This window comes from Erigeron canadensis, chromosome 3 (genome assembly GCF_010389155.1).
Source record: "Erigeron canadensis isolate Cc75 chromosome 3, C_canadensis_v1, whole genome shotgun sequence".
NCBI classification, from domain to species: Eukaryota; Viridiplantae; Streptophyta; class Magnoliopsida; order Asterales; family Asteraceae; genus Erigeron; species Erigeron canadensis.
In genome coordinates, this window is record NC_057763.1 from 11,465,414 (window position 1) to 11,490,938 (window position 25,525).

Genomic DNA, 25,525 nt, shown 5'->3' on the forward strand with positions numbered 1-25,525 from the left:
ATATATACATCCTTCGAGGATTAACCATATCCTTTGAGCTTAAAATCATCCATAAGACGCTATTTAATATTATTTTATATTGCCAGACTTATAAGATATCAATAGTTGCATCCACCACATGAGAATATGTCTCATCGTAATTAAATCTAAATCTGTGCGAAAATCCTTATTTCATAATGACCCAAATGTATTAAAGATGGACAACCACTATATCTTTATTCGTTTAATCTTGATGTCCATTACTTAAAAGATTATGCCTTGTAGATGTAATTTTCTCATTTACTTTTTCGCACTTATCAATTATATCATAAACCGTTACACTATCAATCGTACAGACTCGAGAAATTTTCTCATTTATTTTACGCACTCATCGATTATATCATAAAACATTACACTGTCAGTTGTACGGACTCGAGGTCCGACTTTTGCGTCTTTTCCTTTTGGCCAATCATATATATCTTAGAACCTTATTTTCATGCATGATCCCAAGATCCTCATATTTATTCATAGTACTTATCTCTATATCAAATTTAAAGTTATTATCGACGTCGATTTCACTTATTCGATCGATTCCATAATTCTCTAGACGTGATATTGTTTATTGAGATCTCAATATTTAATATTCACTTTTTCAGGTACCTGAGGTTTCTCTAAAACCATCATATCTAGTTTCATCAATTATCTTTAATGGGGTCTTGCATACCTCAAATTTGACCATCTTATTTTCTTGCTCCTTTAATTTTCTTTCGAGGTTTTCTATTTGGAATCGACTTATGTACTATGCTTCAAACATATATACACTCATTAGCGATCGGAGCATTAGCAGCTGTATATAATTTGATCACTCTCTTATTGGTCAGTCAACATATCTGGCAATTACTAAACGTAATATATGAATTATCCCATGAACATCATATTCATATTATTTGATGCGAGGATCTTGATAATTCATCTTTTGCTTTTTTTCCATTTTTAAACTGCTTTTCATACCTCCCTGATGTTGGAAACATCTCCCCCTAATGTTGGAAAAATTAAATAATGGAGGCATAAACCATAAACAAATATCTCAATGATGGCTTTATTGACTACGTCCGCCTCTATCATGTTATAACTCATTCCCAAAACAACTATACTACTGTCTCGTTCTTGAGACAATTTTGAACCGAATCAAAGCGTGAGCCGACACACTTTCAAGACACGTTTATTTTCCTGACATTATTTCCAACATTTTATGAGGTTTCATCTTTGTGCGTTGTGGTGGAGCAACTTTAACATATATTTCACAACCAAAAAGTCTTATATGAGACATACTTGGTTTCGAGACATACTCCAAATTCAATGGGGAGGAAATACGATAAACTATTGGCATGATGCGAATTTAACTTTTTTTTTTTTTTTTGCATGTTAAGTAATGTGGCCCTAAACTATAAGTTACTCATTTTGCTCTCAAATGATCATTATAAAACTAATCACTATTGCCAATACAAAATTGAACATGTTCTCAGTCTTATAACATGCGAAATTAGTTACGCAAACTTCAAGTTGCGACTTTGATGACCATTTAGACGATGCATCGATTTAAAATACTAAATGGTCTATATGGATGATGTATAGGCCTATATACATCTCCTCTGCATATGTTCCATTATTCTAAAGGATTCAACCCTTATTTTATTTGACATATACTTTCTTATAGAGTACATACTCACAATTTAAATAATCACTTTAAAGAATCTCTTGAATCTTCCACATATTTCGCATCATCATTCACCCGAGATGGTCTATCCGGTCATGCCAACTTATCAAATAATCTTGATTCATAAACCTCTAGTTTATGACAATATGTGCTTCACTTGATATCGAACGAAAAACGTAGTAAAATGACAACTTTTGCTAAACATGTACATGTCATTATCTATTAAATGAAGTTTCTTATAAGCATATAAAACCAATAACTTTTAGATATATGCAAAACTTAACATAATTTGAGTAAATTAAGATATATCTTTCTTATATTTTATATACCCTCCATGCTTAGCAACCTTTATAATATTTGATATACACACATATCTTTTCGTTTATTTATGATTGTACATATATACCAAAGTGATTTTAAATCCATGACCATTATGTATATTAATTTTAATAACACATGTCTTTTGCATAGTGTCATTATTACCAATGAGTATGACATTTCATCTTATCAATTTAACCATGTCACTAATTTTAATAACACATGTCTTTTCCATAACCATTATGTATATTAATTTTAATAACACGTGTCTTTTGCATAGGTACATATAATATAATATAAGGACTTTGTTTCGAAACAAGCCACAATACTAATTTTTTTAGTGTCTCAACACCTTTGTCTCAAAACAAATTTTAGATTTCTTTTAAAGCATTCAAAGGATAACTTAATATAATCAAATATAATTATTTGTATTAGGCTATAACAACATAAAGTGAGCATACAATTCAAGCTGCATATCATTATTAGAATATTTTAATGTAAACAAATAAACCATGTATAGGCCATTCGTATTACATTTATTGTTATACTATCATATTTTATTCAAATAAATGAGCATAAGCTAATTTAAGGGTGTATAAGTAGTAAATATAGCGTTTTATGTCACTAAATCGTAATCAAATATTATTTCAAACAATATGACAATTGTTGCTTTACTATATAACTCATTAAAAGTCAAAATAGAAATCAGGTACAAGTACATACTTGTTTTAACTTGTTTTTCACCATTATATAAAAAAAAGGAATAAATTCAACCTTAATTAGGTGAATATATGTAACTATGTAAGATAGGATTTAACGGTGTCACAATAGTGATCATGTCTTAAGCTTGATTTATCGCAAATAAATAACTAGTACTTGTTTCATTAATTCGAGCTACTATTTTCCATATAAATCACGTATATTCAGAATCTATTATATGATCTATTCACCAAGTCAAATATATATGTATCTCAATCACCATGTCAAATGATGTGGTACCATATTAGTAAAGTTACTACGAGGAAAAACGCAAACTATCGAGATTATATAAATTAAGTTAACAGTACCCATATGTCATGTCCATATCTGTTTACGATTAAAAGCCTTGGCCCTTGGGATACATATATTATGCCATCACACATAGTATCTATCTATAATAATAATAAAAAGTTAAAGGCCTGATTGTTTTTTGGCACTTCATGCTTATGATGTTATTTATGATTGTCATTAATTAAGGTTAGTGTTTTCCTTCCTACTCTTCTTGATTTCGTAGTTTTTATGCGTTGCATCAGTGAATGCATGGTTTCTTAGTTGGTTTAAATGAGATGTTAATTATTGTTGAGTATATATATCCGAGAATTTGTATAGCTTCAGTGAATTCATGTTTTCTTAGTTGGTTTAAATGAGATGTAAATTATTGTTGAGTAAATTTATCCAATAATTTGTATAGCATGAAGTTGTAAGGGTTGTATCTCATAGTATACATTAATTATATTGGATGTAACTAATATGAATTGTAGATGGATGGTCATCGTATGACAGTTTCTTATGTGTATATATATAATCCTCTCCCTCATAAGAAGACATATAATTTGGGTCTTTGTATCTATACATATATTTTCACATGGCTTTGCAATTGCAGGCTCGATCAAAAGAAATTTTTCAGGGTTTTTTACTAAATGAAATTAAACCGGGTTTTAATGGTACAATTGTTGGAATGGTTTCAAGAAAATAGGAGGTGCATAATGTCAGTGGGACGTACATGAGCACTGATTTTATTCTTTCTGATGAGAAGGTAAGGAAATTAAAATCAATTTTTTTAAAGTTAGTTGAGGTTTGATTGGTAATCTATATTGTTCTTTTGCAGGGAATGTAACAACCGCCTTACGAATATTCTAATTAAGTTCTTAGATCATACTTTCGCCATCTGAACGGCTAGACAGTCTAATCTACTTAAGTTCTTGACGCACTTTAGACTCAAAATATGTGCTTATTTGAAGGTCAATTAGATCTTAAATCTTGATTTATGTGACGGATTAAGAATTAATTCGATAAAATATGAAGGTTCGGTTCATAAATGTTCGTGTCCATAAGGGTTCTAGTGCAAAATGTTCACAAATAGCCCCTTGGAAATACCTAGTGCATTCATTTGGAAAGGGTATACATAGAATGTTGTAGTGTGAGGAAATTCACTATTCATTCATCACCTCCATTTCTCACTCTCTCTCTAAAAACACATAGTCAGGAACATCTCCACCACCATTTTCACACACTAAAATCACCATCTTGATTTTGGGTCGTTTAAGTGAAATCATTTGTACTTTCGGGTTCCTTGTGACGATCAAAACACGTTTCCAACAACAAATCACAGGTAATAACAACATCTTTTGAGAATTTGATCAAAACAAAAGTGTACTTTTTATGTTCTTGTTCTTGATGATTTGGTCCGATTTTTGTTAAGAAATCATGTTTATAAGCAATGGGTTTGTGTCTACAGGTGTTTAACATCATTTTGGTGAACGAATTTGGGTCATAACGTGATTAAATTGCAAAACCCATTTTTCAAATATGAGCATAACTTGTTCTTGAAACCACCAAGTGTTCATGTATTAATTTGATTCTGAAATCTGAAAATGTGATAAGAAAATGGTGGTAATAAGTTAACATGTACTAATATTACGTCTAACTCGTTCCATGATCGACTTAGACCTCTTTAAGACTTGATTTCTTGGTTATTTGGGCTCGTGTTTATGTTCTTGAGCTGCTACTGCTGCTACTCGTTGTTGTTATGGTTGGAGTGTGGTTCGGTCTTGATTCACATTCTGGGCAACTGATAATACGATCGGTTTCACTCAATCTAATGTTGAATCGACTTTAGTCACGATTATAGAATGATAGAACGAACAGAATGGTGAAACGATCTAAATGAAGCTTACACGAAACGATCCCTTTGAAGCTCACATGAAACGATCTAAATGAAGCTTACATGAAACGAACCCTTTGAGATCATATAAAAACGATCTATTTTGAGCAATTATAAAACGAACGAAACCTGTTTTACATCCTAATGTCGAGCCTTTTACTTATGCATCGAATTCCTGAAAGAACTTGATCAGAACCTTGCTCAAGAGAAACGATCTCTTTTTCTTGCAAACTAAAACGACCTATTTTCAAAGTGAGCTAAAACAATCTAAAATTCGGATGTTTAAAACGATCTCTTACGTCAAATATAAAGGAACGATCTCTTTTGGCTAGCAATGTAAAACGATCTAAATGCTAGGCTAGGACGATCAGAACATCACATCTACAAGAACATCACATCTACAAGAACATCTCCATTTCAAATATGAAACGATCTTCTGCAAGATATTAAAACGATGTAAATAATGGGAACTAGAACGATCTAAATATAGAATTTATAGATAATGATCTGAAACCTTGAACTCTGAAACGATTTCTTGAAACTGAACATCAAAACGACCTAATTCATCTTGACATAAGGAATGATCTAAATCGATCCAAGATAGAACGATCTCTTTTTTGCTATGAAACCAGAACGACCTAAGTTCTCCTAGGCTTCTAAAAACGATCTAAAGTCCCTAGTCAATTTTATACATCTAAATTAACTTGGGTACGAATGTTATGAACATCTTAAGCGAACTTGTAAACTAAAGTTCACAAGAAAGACATGTACAATCTGATAACATTGCAATTATATGTGTTCAAGAGACGTACGAGACAAGTTCAGTTCGGGTACTTAAAGTCCATTTTGTGTCAAAACGCTCTAAGTTCATCAAGGACCAAATCATCGGATCATCAAGAACATTTTCGTGATGAATTAATCACTAAGCCTAATATATGTACATATCATGTGTAAATCAACGTGTACTTAGGTTTTTGTCAAGGTGTGCCTGGATTTTGATAGATATAATCTATCTATCTCTGTGCTTGTTCTCTGTGCTCAATAACCGTACTGTACCAGATCACTGTGAGTTCACTTATCCCCTTTTTCGTACATTTTGTTCAAAGTTCTCTATATTCTGAGGTTCAATGAGCTTGCCAAGCTTGTACCGCACTTGGCTTTGACTGAAGAGAAGCAGATCGACCGTTTTATTTGGGGCTTGATCTCGGAAGTCCGCCGTGCTCTTACTAGCAAAGGCCCTAAGACTATGTCAAGAGCCGCTGTACTGGCTAAGACTTTGACTAAAGATATTATTAGATAAGGAGGATTGACCGAGAATGTTGAGAAAGAGAAAAGAAAGGATGAGGAAGTGGCGGAAAGGAGAGTAGAGCCTCCAAGTAAGAAGGGGAAGATCTTGAGGAACTATGCGGTGACCGCAGTACTTGAGCCTACTAGAATAATAATAATAATATGGCCAAGTGCACCCAAAGTGCACCCGCTGTAATCTTCATCACACTGGTGATTGCCCTGTTTGCTTTAAGTGCCAAGGAATTGGGCACATGGCCAAGTACTGTAGTGCTACTCCGACAAATCCGCCCAGGAACAACCCACCACCAGTCAACAGAAATCCTCCAACCAGGAACACTCGACTTCCACTACCACCAGCTGCTCCAGTTCAAAGGAACCAGAACCAGAACGCCCAAGTTCAGCTGCAGGAAGGATCGTTGTTTTCCTTTAAAGGATTCAAGGTCCATTGTAATCGTGATACGTTCCGTATTTTCAAGGATGCCCTGTATATGCTTGAATTTGAGGGTAACACAAAAGTTGCTAAGGCCACTGGATATATCAGTCATTATATTCGTTATCTATTTCAGTTTCTTGAATTGGAGGAAGTTGTGCCTACTGAAAATCTTTATGTTGTTGGTATGTATTTTCTGATTTTTGACCATACATATAGATATTTATTTATTATATATTTATTATATATATGTGTGTGTTTCTACAGTCTTTTTATACAACATGTTGTGTTTTAATGATGTATGCTTGGTATACATATACATATGTTTTTACTTCATTTAATAGATTCATTGTATGACTAAGTATCTGATAGGATAGATTTGTCAAAAGCTTATGAAAAATTGTTTGTATAAAAATGTTTTGCTACCCACTATAGCCCATTGCAGGGTTATCCTTGAATGATTAAAATATATGAAATATGCCTGCCTAGATGGTGTATTAAATTACAAGTTTGCCTGTAAATGATGATCATGGTTTGTAAGATTACATGTTACTGCCTCATAAGTAACTTAGGTTGTTATTATATGAGTTTTGAATGATGGTACCAGTCTTCAGCATTACATATTATGGAAGTAATATGAATAAATTCATAAAATCATGTTGGCTACCTTAATAATCAATATGTTGTGCTAAGTTCTGCGTATTTTACAAGTTGAATCGATTCTAATGTTGCAGACTTGATTGGTTATCTGACATCTGTTGGAGAAATCTTGACAAAATCTACTGGTGCAAAAACTTTGGAGTTTAATTTTACAAATCAGCGAGGATGGCAAGTCCGTGTTACTCTGTGGGGAAAACTGGGCAACAATATGATAAAAAAGAAGCTTCAGAACCCTGTTGTCTATGCCTTGATTCTCACTGCGATGAGTGCAAAGAAATACTTTGGTAAAATTGTTACGCTATTTATGTATGTATATAGTTGTGTTAAAAAATGTCTAATCATATCATCTTTGTAGGTCAACTCGGTGTTTCCAGCTCATCCTCAACCCAGTTGATTGATAATGTGATATACCTGCTTTGAAAAAATTCAAGGCTGCTTTGAGGTTGGCCCTACTGTCTTTTACGATATAAAATAATGATTTTTAATGTTTGGTTATTTGTTTTGATGGCATTAATCTTTACAGTGGTCGAGACTTGAGCCAAACAAGCGTGTCTAATATTCAGACTATTCCCCAAGTTAACACACTTGCAGAATTGTTAGACTGGGTCGTATGAAGAAGTCTGACCCAGGGAATAATGAAGATGAGGTTTGCCTCCTGTTCTACAACTATCAATACTTTTTGGTTTGTGTTTGTTGAAGTGTATATTGTTTACAAAAATATTTTTGTGCTGTAGACCGTTGTGTTCTCCAACATGGCAGAGATTGTCGGTGTTCGAACAAGTAGCAGGTGGTACTTGATTACTTGCAGCTCTGGTAGATGCTTGAAGGGTTTGACGAGGGATGATGGTGGTTTCAAGTGTGAGGGGTGTAACAAAATTGTGGCCTACCCCCGTTTCAGGTTACCTTATCATTGTTCATACGTTTGTAAAATAATAGCAGGATGTTTGGGTTTTCTTGAAAGTTCCTTTCACTTTTGAGTAATAAATTGTGACGTTGAACTACCATATTCTAAATGGATGTTTCTCGGTGTCAAAATCAGGTTTAAACTGCAGTTAGATATCAGGGATGAAACAGCAACAGTTGTTGCAGTTTTGTTTGATAATGCTGCTGAGACACTGCTAAATCGGTCGGCAAAATCACTGATGGAAGAAGAAATGCGGGTACATACTTAAAGCCAAATCTTTTGGTTCGTTGGTGTTGTGTCATTATCTTGGGATTTGCAATTTTACACAAATTGCAAACTTTTCTATCCATTGTAGGATGACTTAGGAGATGATGTTCTCCCGCCTGCTTTGCAGCAGTTGCTTGGTACAAAACACAGATTTGAGATAAAGGGCCACTCATATTATTGTGCTGGAACTTATGAGGCATTTAATTGTAATCAAGTGATTTTGCCCGGGACAGACCCGCTGCTGTTGGGAGCAGATAGTAGCCAGCATACTGCTTCTAAAGCGACTATGGGGTCATCTTCTGTCAAGGTTAAGGACCCAATTCCTGTAGTCACGCCCTTGAAGACCCGTGAACCACGAAAATGCAAACTGTAAGTATTTTGTGCATTGTTGTTGTAGTGAAGTGCATATATCACTGCATATATATATTTCAAATGTTAACCCATTTCAGGCATACCAAAGAGTCTGACCGTGTGCTTCCAACTGTTGGGAAAAATAAAGCAGTGTTGAATCTTGGCACTGTTGGTGATAAAAACAGGTAAAGATCAAAATCTAACTTACATGATTAAGCCATTGAATCCAACTAACATTTTTTCACTACTATCTAATTTTAGTGTGGCTGATGCTAATGAAAAGAAGTCAATTGAAACAACTGCAGTAATGATTGATGATTTTTTGGAAGAACCCAAACGATCACCCCGTGTGTCAAAGAGAGGAAGGTACATACAGGATCAATCTTCATTTCTGTTCTTTTATTACATCCATTAGCTAATTAGTTGATTATGGTGTGTGCAGGGTTATTTATGAATCCGAGTCAGATGGGGATAACAAAACTGAAAACAATGCAGAAGAAAATGATGAAGAGGCTGAAGATAATGATGATGAGGCTCCCGAGTCCGATGGGGATAACAAAACTGAAAACAATGTAGAAGAAAATGATGAAGAAACTCAAGATAACGATGAGGAGGCTGCAGATAACGATGAGGAGGCTTGAGTATCTACGTATTGCAACCGCTCTTGATCTTAAAAGTGACAAGCTGATGGTTTCCACCGGTTTGGGATTCCATCTGTTAAGAGTTTATTGTATTCCCAATGTTTGCTTGGGATACATCTCTCACAATCTTATTTGGTTTCCCTTATTATTACGTATTTCTTCATTTTGTTTGATATGTTGGAGTTTGAAAAACACTCTTTACAGTACTTCGTCGTAATAAAAATTTGCCTTTTATATATTGCTTCTATGGGTTGGAAACTATCATTTACAGAAGAATTGCATATTACATGGAAATAAAGATCAAACATCATATTTTGCAGACATCATTTACAGAAGAATTGCATATTACATGGAAATAAAGATCAAACATCATATTTTGCAAACAAGATGATTTCTATGAAAGCAATTTCAAATAGATCTAACCAATTATTCTAAAACTTACATTAACAACTTTACTATGTAGAAATTAGGCAACATTTTTATGTTGTCTTGCCCTATATGGTTTGATGGGATTCATTCAACAAACATTATTGAGGCTGCAAAACAATAATGCAAAAGATGATTGGTTACTACAATTAAAAATGGTATTGTGGCAGCCAGATTGTGTAAGCACCATGGTTAAAGGATATGATGGATATTCTTCTAAGAATTGTTTCCATTTATTGGATTGTTTCTTTTATGAATGATACTACTACCAATTACAGGCACAATACCACCAGCTTAAAAAATCAACACATTATAACTCATAATAGATACTTGATATTCTTTTATTCATAGATAATTAGGGAAGCATTTAAGAAACAGCACCATTTTAATCAAAAGACATTCCACCAATAAACCTTGGTCATAAACCACTATTAATTTGATATTAGAATTATATATCAATAATTTCATCTGATATATATAACCTCCATCTGCAATTGTCGCACGTCTGTCTTCTAATTGATCATCCTCTTCTTCAGCCTCAGAATTAGTTTCCACTACACGCCAAAACCTTAGTGCAGCAATGCGATCCTGAAGGTCCTGCTGAAATTGCCTTTGAAATACGGTTGGCACTGGAGGAATGCATCCAGCCTCCAGAATCTTACGTAGCCATTCCACATCTACAGAACTTAGAATTTCAATGACACCATGGATGGAAGAATACCCAACCGCTGAAAATACCTCAACCATATTCAGCATCTCAAATAATATCCAACCAGTTATTATAGTAGCTGGATCAACCATCTCCTCACGAGGTTCATTAAAATTGATGATCCCATCTGCTGGTGGGTTAAATCGCCTTCTCAAAACAGCAACCAACCTGCGTGTCTCCCAACAATCATGCCCAGTTGAGATATCCAGTTGTAGAATATCTCTCAAGATAGTTTCTTCCAACTGTAATACCCCTTCAATTGTTTTTACTTTCTTCTTTCTCATGTTATCAAGACAAAGTACATAGCACTGGCTCTTCTTGATGAAATCCCATTTTACTAGATGTGCCATGGTGGATTAATAAATACTTAATATTGTAACCTTTCTGAAGAGTAATGTATCCAATACGAATGTTCCTCTTATATAGCAAGAGTTAACACCTTTACAGTAGTAAACCATGTTAATCTTTCAACTGTTCGGTTGCTTCATCATTTATGGGGAAATTTATGATATTCATTGATAATCTTCATTATTATAGTTTTTAATCATGGACAATTATTGGGATTGACAATCAAAGGTTTCATAGGACGATTATGATTTAGGAACTTTTGAACACTTAAATGACTTGAATAATAATATAAATTTAAATTAAATAATAATCATAATTATTCATCTATTCAAATTCTTACCTGCATGAATCTCTTCAGTTTTTCCATACCTGTTATATATATCATCCTTTATCAAGAAGAATATTTTACCTGTAACAAAGTTCAAAGAGAAAACCAGTGTCAACATGTACAAAGCCAATATGGATCAATCAAAAAAGAGTGTTCCCCCTTTTCCACCCATACATATACAATCTGGTATAAATACCACTTAATGTGGAAGAAACCAAACATTTTACGCACTATCGATAACCAAAAATAGAATCATAGATTGTGGTATATACATTGTTTCTTATGTTATTTTTGTTATAATTAATAGTGTTTCTATTCATCACTGTGGTGCTCATTCATTGGTTTGTTATACAGGTAATTCAAAGGATGCTAATAGTTTGAACGCACTAGCAGATGATGGCCCAATAAGTATCCACAAATGTACAAATATAAGAAGTAATGGGATGATTCAAACCTATTATGGTTTGAAATTAACTAATGATGATGTGTATCAAAATACATATATTTCTAAGAATTCTATAAATATACATTCCGGTAATTTTATTGCATCTAATGGAAGCTTGCAAAACTATTGGGGATTGAAAATAACAAACAATAACTCTCAACCAAACATTGTTCAAACACAAGGTAACTTGATATTATTCATTGTAATAAATTAACAACTTTTTGCATCAAATCTTTCATTGTGTTTTTAATAAGGTTATATCTCTTTACTTATATAATTATAATAATATAGTATTATTAATATGTGATTTTCACCCTCAATTCCACTACATCATACAGAAGTACAGGATACAGAACCCGGACCAAGTAACACATGTGCTCTTCGCTTAATAAGGGTGTCAGCAATCGCCGAAGTAAACAATCTATTCAGGGTATATGTGAAATCTGTTGTTTCATTTTCAACAGTGTTCACTTATGTTATTACTAATATTTAACCTTCCCATAAATCCCAGTAAATGATACAGAAGACCATATAACACAATTCGGGCCAAATGATGTCTCAAAAGGTCAGGGGACACAAACCGGGCCAAATAATGCTTCTATACAATCTGGGCCAAGTAATGTGCATACTTCTTTTCCTAAAAAGGGTGTCAACACTCGCAAAAGAAAACACCCAATTCAAGGTACATATGGAACTTATATTGTACTTTCAATAGTCTTCACTTATGTAATTACTAATAGATAACCTTCTCATAAATCCCAGTCAATGATACAGAAGTCCCTGGAAGACAATCTGGGCCAAGTAATGCCACAAAAACAAAGAAGACAAATCGGAGATATCAGTACTCGGAAAAGAAAACAACCTCCTCAAAGTGTAACCAATAAAAGGCAAAAAAAATCAGGTTATGTTTAAAAAATTATACATGGTCTAATTCGGTTAACTTCAGGAAGTGCATATTTATTTATATTGTGTCATGGTAATGTTGATTTCCAGATAAAAGGAACAAACCTGGCGCTTCACATAATCAGGAAACATCTGTAACTAAACCTAAACGACCAGGTAGAAACTAAATCTTAGAAACACTAATTATATCCAATGATGGATCATTTCTAATATTGACTAATTTGTTTATAGGTATAAAAAAGAAAACCCGCCAAATGTCAGGTTTCACTTCATCAGGTAAATATATGCATGTTAATGCGTACTTTATTTTTAATATTATAACACCTATTTTGATATATTGGATCTTTCCAAAACCTCAGTTATCAAACATAACACTTTCTGTAAATAACTAATAAACCCTATTCTACAATTGCAGGTTTCCATGTGTCGTATCTTGATCTAGGACCACCAACATACTTATGTACCAACTGTAATGCATTAATGTGGTATGAAGAGAGGTGTAAAAATACCAAACTAGATGGGTACCCTAAATTTGCTTCATGTTGCCAGGAAGGAAAGATTTTATTGCCGAAATTGCTAGATGCTCCAGAACCATTAAAAACACTGCTGGATTATGAACAACCTGGATCATCAAAATTCAAAGATGATATTAGGACTTACAATAGCATGTTTTATTTCACATCTTTTTGGGCAAAAATAGATCATTCTATAAACCAAGGCAGAAATTTATACACATTTAGAATAAGTGGCCAAAATTACCATCGGATAGGATCTTTGTTACCTGTTGAAGGAGAACAACCAAGATATGCACAACTTTATTTTTATGATACTGCAAATGAAACTAGGAACCGGATGTCCGCGTTCATGTCCCGTGATGGGACCACCCAAAGAGTAGACGAGGTAATAGTAGCTCAGCTGATTCAGATGTTGGACAATCACAGTTCTCTTTCCAAAGCCTTTCGTATGGCACGAGATTGGTGTGTGGAAAATAATAATAACAACTTTGAGCTTCGTTTGTTAGGCCAGAGAACTGATATGAGACAATATAATAAACCTACTGTTTCTGAAGCTGCGGTCTTGATTACAAATGATTTTGGTGAGAATACAGAACCAAGGGATATTATTGTTAGTCCAAAGAATGGCGGTCTGAGGAGAATCTCTGAATTGCATCAACTTTATATGGCATTACAATACCCTCTATTGTTCCCTTACGGAGAAACCGGGTATCATCCTGAGATACCATATCATAAAAACACAGGAAGGCGAAAAACAAAACGGAATACTGTTACAATGAGGGAATTCTATTGCTATAGAATTCATTACAGGAGTAATGAAGGAACTACATTATTCAGAGGAGGTCGGTTGTATCAGCAGTACTTGGTTGATTCATATACTGCAGTTCAGGAAGAACGACTGAGATGGACCCGGAATCATCAACCAGAGTTTCGTGCAGAACTCTATAACAATACATGTGATGCTGTCACAAAAGGAGATACACAGGCTGCCGCAGTTGGCAAGCGGATAGTTTTGCCAGCAACCTTCACTGGCAGCCCAAGGTATATGGTTCAAAATTACCAAGATGCCATGGCTCTATGTCGTACTTTTGGAAACCCTGATTTGTTTATAACCTTTACGGCAAATCCAAAATGGCCAGAGGTAGATGCAATGGTATCTTTAATCAAAGGCCAACAATCATATGATCGATCAGAGACAGTCACCAGGGTTTTTAAAATGAAATTGGATTTGTTGATGGACGACATTATGCGGAAAAACATATTTGGTCAATGTCAAGCAGGTAATTGAAAAAACAAATTCCATCCTTTGTTATAAATAATCTAAACTCTATTTCCTAAAACCAATTTTGCATCTTGCTTAATTTAAAAACACATCTTTTGTGCAGGTGTGTATACTATTGAATTTCAAAAACGTGGCCTTCCTCATGCACATATTTTAATTTGGCTTGGCCCTGAAACAAAATGTGATACACCCGACCAAATAGATGATGTTATATCCGTAGAGATGCCTTTGGAAAGTGATGATCCAGAGTTATATGAAGCTGTAACAGAGTTTATGTTACATGGTCCTTGCGGTGCTGATTCACCAAATGCTTCATGTACAGAAGAAGGAAAATGCAAAAAACACTTCCCAAGACCATTTTATCAGGAAACCACAATTGATGGAGAAGGCTACCCGATTTATCGACGACGAAATAATAAGGTGTTTGTGCAGAAAGGTAAGACAAAACTTCACAATGGTTTTGTTGTACCATTCAATTGGTATCTGTTGCTTAAGTATAAAGCACACATTAATGTTGAATGGTGCAATCGATCCCGAGCAATAAAGTATCTGTTCAAGTATCTTAACAAAGGCCCTGACAGAGCTACAATAGTTATAGCAGAAAATGTTACAGTTGATATCCAATCAAATACCGAGAATATTGTCACTATCGATGAGATCAAGAACTACTTGGACTGTCGATACTTATCACCATGTGAAGCAGTTTGGCGCATGGCTGCATTCCCTATCCACTATTCTTATCCATCAGTGATAAGACTCACCTTTCACCTACCTGAACAACAAATGGTCACCCTTCGTGATTCAGAAAGTCTTCGTCGTGTAGTAAACCGTGAAGGAATTGAAAAAACCATGTTTACCCAGTGGTTTGAGTTAAACAAGGAAGATTCAAGAGCGCATGCATATACATATGCTGAGATACCTTCTAAATATGTGTGGCAGAAAAGGTTTAATGTTTGGACGTGGAGAGGACACAGAAAAGGCTGTATTGGCCAACCCGGCTGCAGGACCACGGTATTATTTGAGAATTTTGTTGGGTGTTGTTAGGGGACCACAATCTTATGGAGACATCAAAACCGTTAATGGTCATGAGTATGAAACATACAAAGAAGCTTGCAATGCATATCGTCTTTTAAATGATGACAAAGAATGGACAGATGCTCTCAATGAGGCAAAGTTCTGGGCTACCGGACCACAGCTACGAGATTTGTTTGTTACAATTTTGTTGTTCTATGATGTTTGCAGCCCACTTCAATTATGGAATGAAAATTGGGAAACTTTATCTGAGGATGTTTTGTACAGGAAAAGAAGACAATTCAGATTTCCCACTTTGCATCTTTTAGATGAACAAATAAAGAATTATTGTTTGGTAGATATACAGGAAGTTTTACAAAGAAATGGCAAATCATTAGAAGATTTTAGTGATTTACCAAAACCTGATGAAACCTTGCTTACTGCTATGGATAATCGGTTGATACGTGAAGAGCTTAGCTATAACCAAACACAAGAAGCACTTGAACATGAGCAGTTTTTCTCCAAACTAAACCCTGATCAAATGACAATCTATCAGAAGGTCATCTCTTCAGTCCATGAAGAACGAGGGGGTTTCTATTTTGTTTATGGACCGGGAGGTACAGGAAAAACTTTCTTATATAAAGCTATACTCTCGCGGTTAAGATCGGAAGGGACAATTGTACTTGCAGCTACATCTTCAGGTAATTTACAATTAAAATATCATAAAGTAGTTAATAAACCTATATAAATATCACTATTAGTAAATAATACCTATTTTACACTTATTTGAGCAAGTAATCATGAAGGGAACGTGTAAACAAAAAAAATTATTAGATACATATCAACTAATTAACAAAACAACTCCTAAACTAATTAACTTTGTTTTCTCTTAAATTATAGTAGGGATTGCATCTTTGTTATTACCGGGAGGAAGAACAGCTCATAGTCGGTTTGTAATACCGTTAGAGCTCATGGACAGTAGCACAAGTGGAATCAAACAGAATACACATTTGGCTGCACTCATGAAAGAAGCAAAACTAATAATATGGGATGAAGCCCCAATGACACAAAAGTATGCTTTTGAGGCACTGGATAAAACGTTGAAAGATATACTGGGTTTAAACAAACCAGGGAATAGGAAGCTGATATTTGGTGGGTTGACAGTCTTGCTTGGCGGTGATTTTAGGCAAATTTTGCCAGTGATCCCCAAAGGACAACGCCAAGAAATTGTCCACTCCTGTATTAACAAGTCTGTTCTATGGAAACATTGTCAACTTTACACACTTTCCAGGAGTATGCGTGTAAATGAGTACTCTCCAACAGGGGAACTTGATAGAAGCAAGCAACAATTCAATAAATGGGTCCTTGATATTGGAGATGGTGTTGTTGAAGCAAAAGTAAAGAAGGGGAGGATGAACCCACTTGGATCAACATTCCAAGAAGATTCATCGTTCCATGTTCTGCATCTCCAATTGAAGATATCATCAACACTACATTCCCTGACTTTGATGAAAAGAAAGATGATGAACAGTATCTTAGAGAAAGAGCCATATTAACTCCCAAAAACTCTGATGCAGATGAGATCAACAAACATATGTGTGAGAAACTAAACAGGCCGGCTCAAACTTACAAAAGTTTAGATGAAGTGTGCCGAGCTTCAACAGAAACATTGGAACAAGAAGAAATGTATCCAATTGAGTTCTTAAACTCATTGAATTTCCCAGGGATGCCACCACATGAATTGACTCTTAAAGAGGGCTTACGAGTTATGCTTTTACAAAATGTCAATCCAAGCCAAGGTTTATGCAATGGCACACGAATGATAATCACAGACCTTGGCAAGTTTGTGATTAAGGCAAGGATAATAACAGGGTCAAATTTAGGATCGACAACACTGATTCCAAGAATAGTACTGACATCAACAACCTCAAAATGGCCATTTATAATGAAGAGAAGACAATTTCCCGTGAAAGCCTGCTATGCAATGACCATCAATAAAAGTCAGGGACAATCACTAAACGATGTTGGGTTGTATTTGTCAAATCCAGTTTTCAGCCATGGTCAGCTCTATGTTGCTCTATCTAGAGTTACCTGTAACACCCCGACTACGGCGGAAACACGAGATGCCACAGAACGACATGGTACAAAAGATTAAATGGAAAACATCTTAATTAAAGTCTTAAAACCATTCCAAATTAAACGATTACATAGTTCAAAATAAAGTGTTAAAAATCATAACATAAGTCCAAATCCGAATAAAAGATAAACTTGTTTGCATTACAAGTCTTCGTTCACCATGCAAACACAAAGTCCAAAAGCGGTCCATAAGCAAACCTACTGCTTTAAACCTGAAAAGCATGGAGAAAAAGTGTCAACTACGAGAGTTGAGTGAGTTCATAGGTTTTTAACTAATACAATAAGCATATATACACATCATCACAAAATAAATTAGGAATCACCAATTTCCATGTACATTTCCAATTCATCCTTTGATAATCGTTCGTTCAACTCAATTTTAGCCCATGTAAATAAATCCTTGTCATATGACCACAAGGGTCTAATTCCATTATCTTAGATGAGTATATACTTGAGCCACTACTACTACCATTTTATTCAAGTCCGATTAGAATCCAATAATTCAATTTATAGCACAAGTTGTCAATCAAGTGCCGTAATATTAATAACAATGATAATAATGGGTCGTGCCATGGAGACGCCCGATTATCTTAAGGTAGTTAGAACACCCGGGGGCCAGACTAGAAGTGGAGGTTGTCACGAAGGCAACCAACCTTCCAACGGTACGCTTTGGGTGGGCGGACGAAACCTAGTTGCGCAACTAACTAACTACAGGCCTCCACTTTCGGAGTAAATAGTAGTGTACCGAACGCCGCGGTTTGACAGAACTCAAGCTCATCACATAAATCCTTTATTATCATTTCATACTCATATATCAAGAATCATTTCATGTAACAAACTCTCTTTCAAGAAACATTGCATATATAGAAAGTAGTTTCATTTATCATGCTTTTCACCCCGAAAGTAAAACACGTAAAAGAGTTTGAAAAGGGGGGTATGACTCACTTGATTTGAAAGTAATGGGGGCTGATCAAATACGAGATGTGCGCCTAGTGGTGTCGTCCCTCAAGCAAGCCTAAACCATGGTATTCAAATATACACAACGTAAGTGCGTGTTACATGAACTAGTGAACTAGATCATGAGATTTATGCTAGTAGGCTTGCCTATCTTTGGTTGTTACTTAATTATGGAATCAAAGTGTATTATGATGTTCAAGATGTTTGGTTAAATTGGAATTGATGGTAAGAGTAGTTTTTGCGTTAAGCGTTTTTGCGCGCTTGTTGGAATTTCGGTAATTCGGCTTCGATTCGCTTTTGCACACTTTGCTTTGTACTATTATTTGATATTGGTACATTTGTATTTTGGATTTTAAAATATATTTTCTGATCTATATTAATTTCCTTGATTTATTATTGTTTTAATTAATTATTTATTCCATTTATTCATTAATCAATTAAATAATTCCTTATAATTATTCTTAGGTTCTTAAATTACCTTTAGAATTTATAGATAATTATATTTTGATTATCTACTGAGTATTATGCTTTTAAACTTGTAATATTATTTATTTATTTATTTATTTAAGCTTTATTACTTATTTATTTAATAATAGTGATTAATTAGTGATTTTTAACTTAGTTAGTTATTCTTAAATTATGTAAAACTTGGTTCTTTCCTTGAAATTACTTTTCTCCAGTAGGTTTAAGTTATTTTAATCCTATTTATGTGATTTTGTCCAAGTTCATGATTTATATAATTTATTATTGATTTATTTATTCCTTAAAATCCCTTTTAAATTCACTAAATTATAAAAACACTTAGAAATCATCACAAGAGCTTTTGTCTAAAATCCCAAGCCCTTTTTAGGCAACTTTTATCAATAAAAATTTGTAACCATTCAATCTCTCTTGTGTTCTTATAATTTGAGGACTTTTAAACATAAAATCGTTTACCGAAATAGTGATTTTTGCCTCATTTCTCAACCAATTTAAATGCTTCAAAAGGGATTTTTGTTCTTATTTCATTTTGTCCAGAATGTCCATCATATTTTGATGACCTAAGTCGTGATTGTGGTGGTGGTGTGCTATGTGCAATTTTGTGCTTTCGGTTGATGATTATTTGACCCGAAAAGACTATTTTTGAGCTTATTCTTGCCATGCATCAAATGACTTGAGTATTATACTTTTAATATGTCATATTTCCAGTATGTTCATCACATTTTCATGGTCATATAGCTATGGTGCATGTGTGTGCTCAAAATGCATTTTAACAAGTTTTCGGTTTTCGATTTCAAGCCTATTTTGCCTTGTTTGGTTCCATAATCATATTTTTGTTGTTACCATAATTTTTACAGAATATTAACTTTGATTTCAACACATTTTTCACTTATGACAAGCCTAGCTTCATCTCATAATCCAAACAATAATTCAACCTTCTTAAATCTAGCATATAAGCACTTAAATCAATACTTTTTAACATAAAGCTTTAACTATCAAAAATCCATCATCATAAAAATATATTTTTCATGAAATATTCCAGAAATATATATACAAATATTTATACATCATGTTCATCTTTTTATATAAAAAGTTACTTTACAATCTATCAACACATATCCACCTTTTTGATGCTAGCTTTTATAGATCCATCACTTTATCAATAAAATCTATATTTTTATAAATATTTCCAGAAATATTACTTTCATAATATGTATGAATATAGCCATCTTTCAAAGGAAAAATCACATCAAGGACTATTAAACTTATATCCACACTTTTGGGTCTTAAACTAGTTGAATCCTTGGATCTTTCTTCACGGATTCAACATGCATGAGCATGGAAAGAAAGATCCTATCAACTTTGCCCTCATCAAGTGTATATTCAAAAGAAAACATGAAGAAAACACAATCTTTTGATAAAACCTTTTTAATATAAACAAGAACAAGATTAATCTAATAAAGAGATGAAGACATATACCCTTGAAGATCACTTCTAGATGATGAAAAATGGCAGATTTTCGTGGCCTATATCTCCAAGAATACCCTTATTCAACACTTGAAACAACCCTTAAACTATTCTTGAATCAACCCTTTGTTTATCTAACCTACAACCCTTATTATTATCAAGTATTAAGGTTGATTTTTGTTGGTGTTCTTCTTGTTTCTTGGCTGCTGAAAAAGAGAGAGAAAAGGGAGAGAAGAAGAGTTGTTTTGAGAGAGAATTGATTAGTGTGTGTGAAATGGGAGTGTAGTGTGTGTTGAAGTGGTGAGTTCCAAGACTTAAGGCATGCAAAATTTGAAATGGAGGGATGTATGTGTGTGTAGGGGGGGGGGGCGGCCTCATGAGGGGGGAATTGGAGGGGTTTTACTTTTTTTTTTTTTTTATATAAAATTTGGTTGTATAAGTATAATTGTAAGTATATGTTAAGTGTGGATTTAATTTGTAAGTGTTTTGTTAGTAAAATGTAAGTAATTGGTTGTTTTAGTTAGGAATATATATATATGTGTGTATAAGTCATGTATATTTATGTGTGTGGATATATTTTTGTATTTTTAGTTGGTTACATAGGTCATTGGTTGTAAATTTGTATTAAATTTCAAGCTTATATGCTTACTTATTAAGTTTTCGACGCTTTTACGTACATAATACTTCCAATTATATTTTTAGTTGAAAATGTTATTTATCATGATCATATCCTCTTGATTTGGTTTTATTTTTGATTTGTTAGGCAATCCATAGGAATTTTGATTGGTATCTCAATTTGCGAGCCTTAAGTTATTATTATCGTATCGATTGATCACCTCTAAAAATTTTTGTTCCGAGGTATTTTCATTAGGAAATTCTTTTACATATCATTAGCTTTAGATCACTAATTTGGGGCATTACCTACTAGCTTCAAGTATAACTATGGCTTGCGGGAACGTAGACAACCTAACTAGCACGTATATAATATTAAAAGTACGGTTGTTACATTACCCGACCCGAAGGGCTAAAAATTCTAATAGTGAATGATGATGATGTACGCCTCAAGAATCATACACGTAATATTGTATATAAGGAAGCTTTCAATAATTTGTATCAACTTAATTAACAAATATGTATATATGATTTTTGGTTGTAACATGTTATAACATTCATTCGTGTATAGATCTATTCCGTATGCACCAAATTTCTACAACAACAATATTTCCACCACAGTTCATTGATAAATTAACACTTAGAAAACAAAATACATACCTTTCTTTGTCACCTGTGCAATTTCTACCAATGCTGTATCATGTACACCCCATGTTTCTTCAGCTATTAAATCTGATACATCCACCACATACTTGAGCTTACCTAAGAGATCAGGTTAATCATAATTTAATGATAGCATATAATAGTCAACTATAGTTGTAAAATATTTAGACAGAACTATACTTAAAAGCAACAGTTTAACCAAAGAATTGAGAAAAACATGGACAAAAGTAAAGAAACACCACCACCAAACATTTGTCAATGTTTTCCCTAATATCCACATAAAACTATATGTACAAGGTATGAAATATAATATGTACTCAGTAAGAACAACCTTTAAGGAAATACTAAAAATGGCTCTAAAGTCATGCACCAGATGTGAAAGCATCAATATTTCCTCCTCTCAACTTCTCATCCTGCAAACCCATAATTTCAATAACCTATGATATGTGACAAACAAGGCGCGTTGACCTTGAGTAAAAACTGAACACAAGTCCAGGTTAATCATTAATCATTGGATTGGTGTGTTGAATCTCATTACTGAAACAATGTTATGAACAATCTCATTACTAAAACTATGTTTTGAAAGGGTATAACAAATTAGTAATAAAAGTAAAGCTGACCACATCTAGGTTGTCCTCTTTCAACAGGAAGCATATAACCCATTCTTCAGTAGTTTTGTTACTTATTTTAAACGTGTACAAGCTTCCTCCACCGTTTAAAGTGTGGCCATTTCTTCCTCAAAAGGATGCAAAACAGAAAATACTATTGTAAACTGGTAAACCAGAAAAGGATATATATATAGTACGGGCCAAATTTATGAAAGGTGCCCTATTGTTGCGTGGATCGTAATAAGACGTGATTCGTTATGTCAAGAGTGCGGAATCCTCTTGAGATAACTAGATTGCTATTGCCTTTCGTTGATTAATGAGCAATTAACCAACCCAAGGAGATGCACAAGGCTTGTGGTTCGTGTAAGAGGCTACACGAAGGAACAATTAACCTTAGCTCATAAATTCGTAAATTATTAACGAAGATTAACCTAATTCCGTAGATTAGGTCTTGTATTTATACTAGTTACGTATTGGATCATGTGGGCTTAGGCCTTAATTACGTATTAGGCCCAAAACAATTAACAACCGATCTGCCTCGTGCTGACGTCAGCACGAGGTTCATCCTACATGCTGATGACGTCAGCACGAGGGACGATCCTTTGTTCTTTGTTTGACTTTCTTTGACTCGTACATAACATCCAATCACCGTTTAAGTGTTCTACGACACTTATAAACCTTGATTCTATGTTCTTGTACCTGCAAAACAATATATAACACACAAACACAATACAAAACATAAACAGATATAATATAGAAGTCCAAATATAATCATTAAATATCAACACAAGTTCTTATCTAAGTGATTACAAACAAGTTCATAAAAATGTAAACAATAATCAAATCTATGTTGCAATTGTCACAACGAATCTGCATCTACAGACTCCCCCTTGACGATTGCAACTAGATCTCTTTAAAGTCTTCGAACTTGAACTTCAAATCTTATCCATTAAACAAAAGTCTTATGCTATTCGCATGAATTCTCTCTTGCAAACAATGAGCGAGAATGTTGTGATAGCGCCTTTCCTCAACTCTCCAAAAATCCACAGCTGAACAAGGTGTATCCAAAAGTCTTCTTTGATCACCTCTTGACAAGTTGACAACCTGCATTGGATCATATATGCGTAGCAACATCTGTTTCTTTGAATCATCAACAAACATTTGTGCTTCGCCTGACTTGATATCTATCTGCCAAAATGTCATCTTCGTCAGCATGTCTTGATCCCATCTGATAGCGGGAACCTTCTTAACACATTTAATTCTTCTCTAGACAAACCGAAATGTGCCATCTAGATTCTTAATCTTCTTCAAAGGTGTTGGCTTTATCATCCTTTCTTCTTGCTTCAGACCTCTATCACTGAAATACTTAATCCTTTCATCTCTGAATCTATTCCAGTAGAAATCTGCAAGTCCATTGCTCTAAGGATTAACGAACCAATGTCTTCCTAGATCTATCATGTCTGAATCACTGAGAGATTGGAAATGTCTTCGACTTATTGACATGTACTGGCAACCCTCCTTTCTCTTGATAATAAACAATTTGATTCTATGATCATAGAACCAACTTTGAATCACTAAGAAGTATTTGGGTGCATCCTTGTCTGAGACATATTCCCAAAACATTGATGGTTTATACGTATCACGTATCATCAAACCAGTATGTCCTTTATAACCTGGAATTAGTCTATCAATAATAAATTCATGATCTTGCTGCACCGGAGGTATATTAAATCTTCCAAGGTCAACCTCTCGTGTAGCATCTATATTCCAGTATAGATCAAAAATATTGTTATGTCCTTCATCGACTATGTTCGCATATACAACAAATCTTAACCTTGCAGCATTTTTAGGTTCATCTGGACTATCTCTGATTGGATTGAGATTGAGATGTTCTACTTCAGCTATTGGTTCAACTTGAATGACTTCATCTTCATTAAAGACACGATCAAAGTCATAAGGTGTTTCAAGCAACCTTTGTCTATCAGCTTCCGAAGTAATGAACTCTCTTTCTTCCAAATCTTCATCATCGATACTTTCTAAATCTTCTTCAGCATCAAGATCGTCCAATGCACCTATTCTTTGAAGCTTATCTGCAATTCAAACGATTTACACATACAAAGATAAAGAACATAAATCATAAGTCAAGACATAATAAAATAGTATAAATACATAAAAGAAATTAAAATAAATAATACTATATCATAAATATAATGTAACAATTACATTAATATTTATCTTATAATCTTTATCTATTTTAACTTACAACAATAATATTATATCATAAATATAATGTAACACATACATTCATATTTATCTCATAATCATTATTTTTCATTACTCGAGTATTTTAAAATTACACTGTCAATATGTTAAGCCGAACAGAATAATTCTTTGATAACTATTCTAAGCTGAATAACACTTTGATTAACACTCTAAATTGTTATTATAACTCAAGTAATCTAATGTATACACATTAATTAAAAATACAAAATCAATAGCACTAAGGTTCATAATCTGACTCTGACTCTGAAGATGTATGAGTTAACCCTGACTGTTCTTTCATTTGATCCCTAAGTGATCCTGGATCATAATAATCATCATAATCCATAATCTCAGCTCTAGCTCTCATATGAGCTTGTGGATCATATCCCAATCTCTTTTCTAGTCTATGCACAATTAAAGGGTGCAAATCTGACTCTGTAGAGGCATTGGTAGTAGAATCAGTCTTAGTTGACTCACTATCCTGAGTAGATTTTCATTTGCTATTTTCTTTTTCTTTATTACTATGAGGATCATTCACTGTCTCCCTTTCTATTCTATCAGAATTAGAATCGGAGTTACCTGAATTGGAATCTTCCCCATGATCATTATTTGGATCATCAGGATCTGCATCTGGAGTGGTCATCACAGCTTTGCCTTGAATCCCAGAAGTACTAGCACCAGCTGTACCAGCAATCTCTGACTCTCTTTGTCTAGATGACTTCCCCTGAACATCAGCAGTCTCTATATCCATATCAGCATCATCAGCAACATCTTGATCTTGACCTCTATTCTCTGGCTCACCTGGTTGTGTTTGATCTTAACCTTGAGCTGGATCTTGATCTTCATGATCATCATCTCTAGTCTTCTTTGCAAGCTCATCATCTCTACAACCATCT

The 25,525-nt window shown here is 34.0% G+C and overlaps 2 protein-coding genes across 2 annotated transcripts; both read left to right on the top strand.

Annotated features, from left to right (window-relative positions):
- The first annotated feature begins 6,475 nt into the window (after nucleotides 1–6,475).
- Nucleotides 6,476–9,025, top strand: LOC122591498. Its single transcript, XM_043763764.1, has 7 exons — nucleotides 6,476–6,839; nucleotides 7,389–7,620; nucleotides 7,906–7,960; nucleotides 8,049–8,212; nucleotides 8,354–8,474; nucleotides 8,574–8,854; nucleotides 8,935–9,025. The coding sequence occupies exons 1-7, from the start codon at nucleotides 6,476–6,478 to the stop codon at nucleotides 9,023–9,025; spliced, it is 1,308 nt and encodes a 435-aa protein (XP_043619699.1).
- Nucleotides 9,026–12,105: 3,080 nt separating this feature from the next.
- Nucleotides 12,106–17,000, top strand: LOC122591499. Its single transcript, XM_043763765.1, has 9 exons — nucleotides 12,106–12,163; nucleotides 12,245–12,415; nucleotides 12,496–12,606; nucleotides 12,727–12,792; nucleotides 12,868–12,912; nucleotides 13,052–14,431; nucleotides 14,537–15,284; nucleotides 15,373–16,145; nucleotides 16,348–17,000. Exons 1-9 carry the CDS (start codon nucleotides 12,106–12,108, stop codon nucleotides 16,998–17,000), a joined length of 4,005 nt encoding a protein of 1,334 aa, XP_043619700.1.
- The last annotated feature ends 8,525 nt before the right edge of the window (nucleotides 17,001–25,525 follow it).

Excerpts from the sequence above, each read along its gene's own strand:
- LOC122591498 (XM_043763764.1), top strand. The coding sequence starts at position 6,476 with ATGGCCAAGTACTGTAGTGCTACTCCGACAAATCCGCCCAGGAACAAC. Across the intron at positions 7,961-8,048 it reads CAGGGAATAATGAAGATGAG|ACCGTTGTGTTCTCCAACAT; the intron begins GTTTGCCTCCTG and ends TTTGTGCTGTAG. Across the intron at positions 8,213-8,353 it reads GTGGCCTACCCCCGTTTCAG|GTTTAAACTGCAGTTAGATA; the intron begins GTTACCTTATCA and ends TGTCAAAATCAG.
- LOC122591499 (XM_043763765.1), top strand. The coding sequence starts at position 12,106 with ATGTGCTCTTCGCTTAATAAGGGTGTCAGCAATCGCCGAAGTAAACAA. Across the intron at positions 14,432-14,536 it reads ATTTGGTCAATGTCAAGCAG|GTGTGTATACTATTGAATTT; the intron begins GTAATTGAAAAA and ends TCTTTTGTGCAG. Across the intron at positions 16,146-16,347 it reads ACTTGCAGCTACATCTTCAG|GGATTGCATCTTTGTTATTA; the intron begins GTAATTTACAAT and ends AAATTATAGTAG.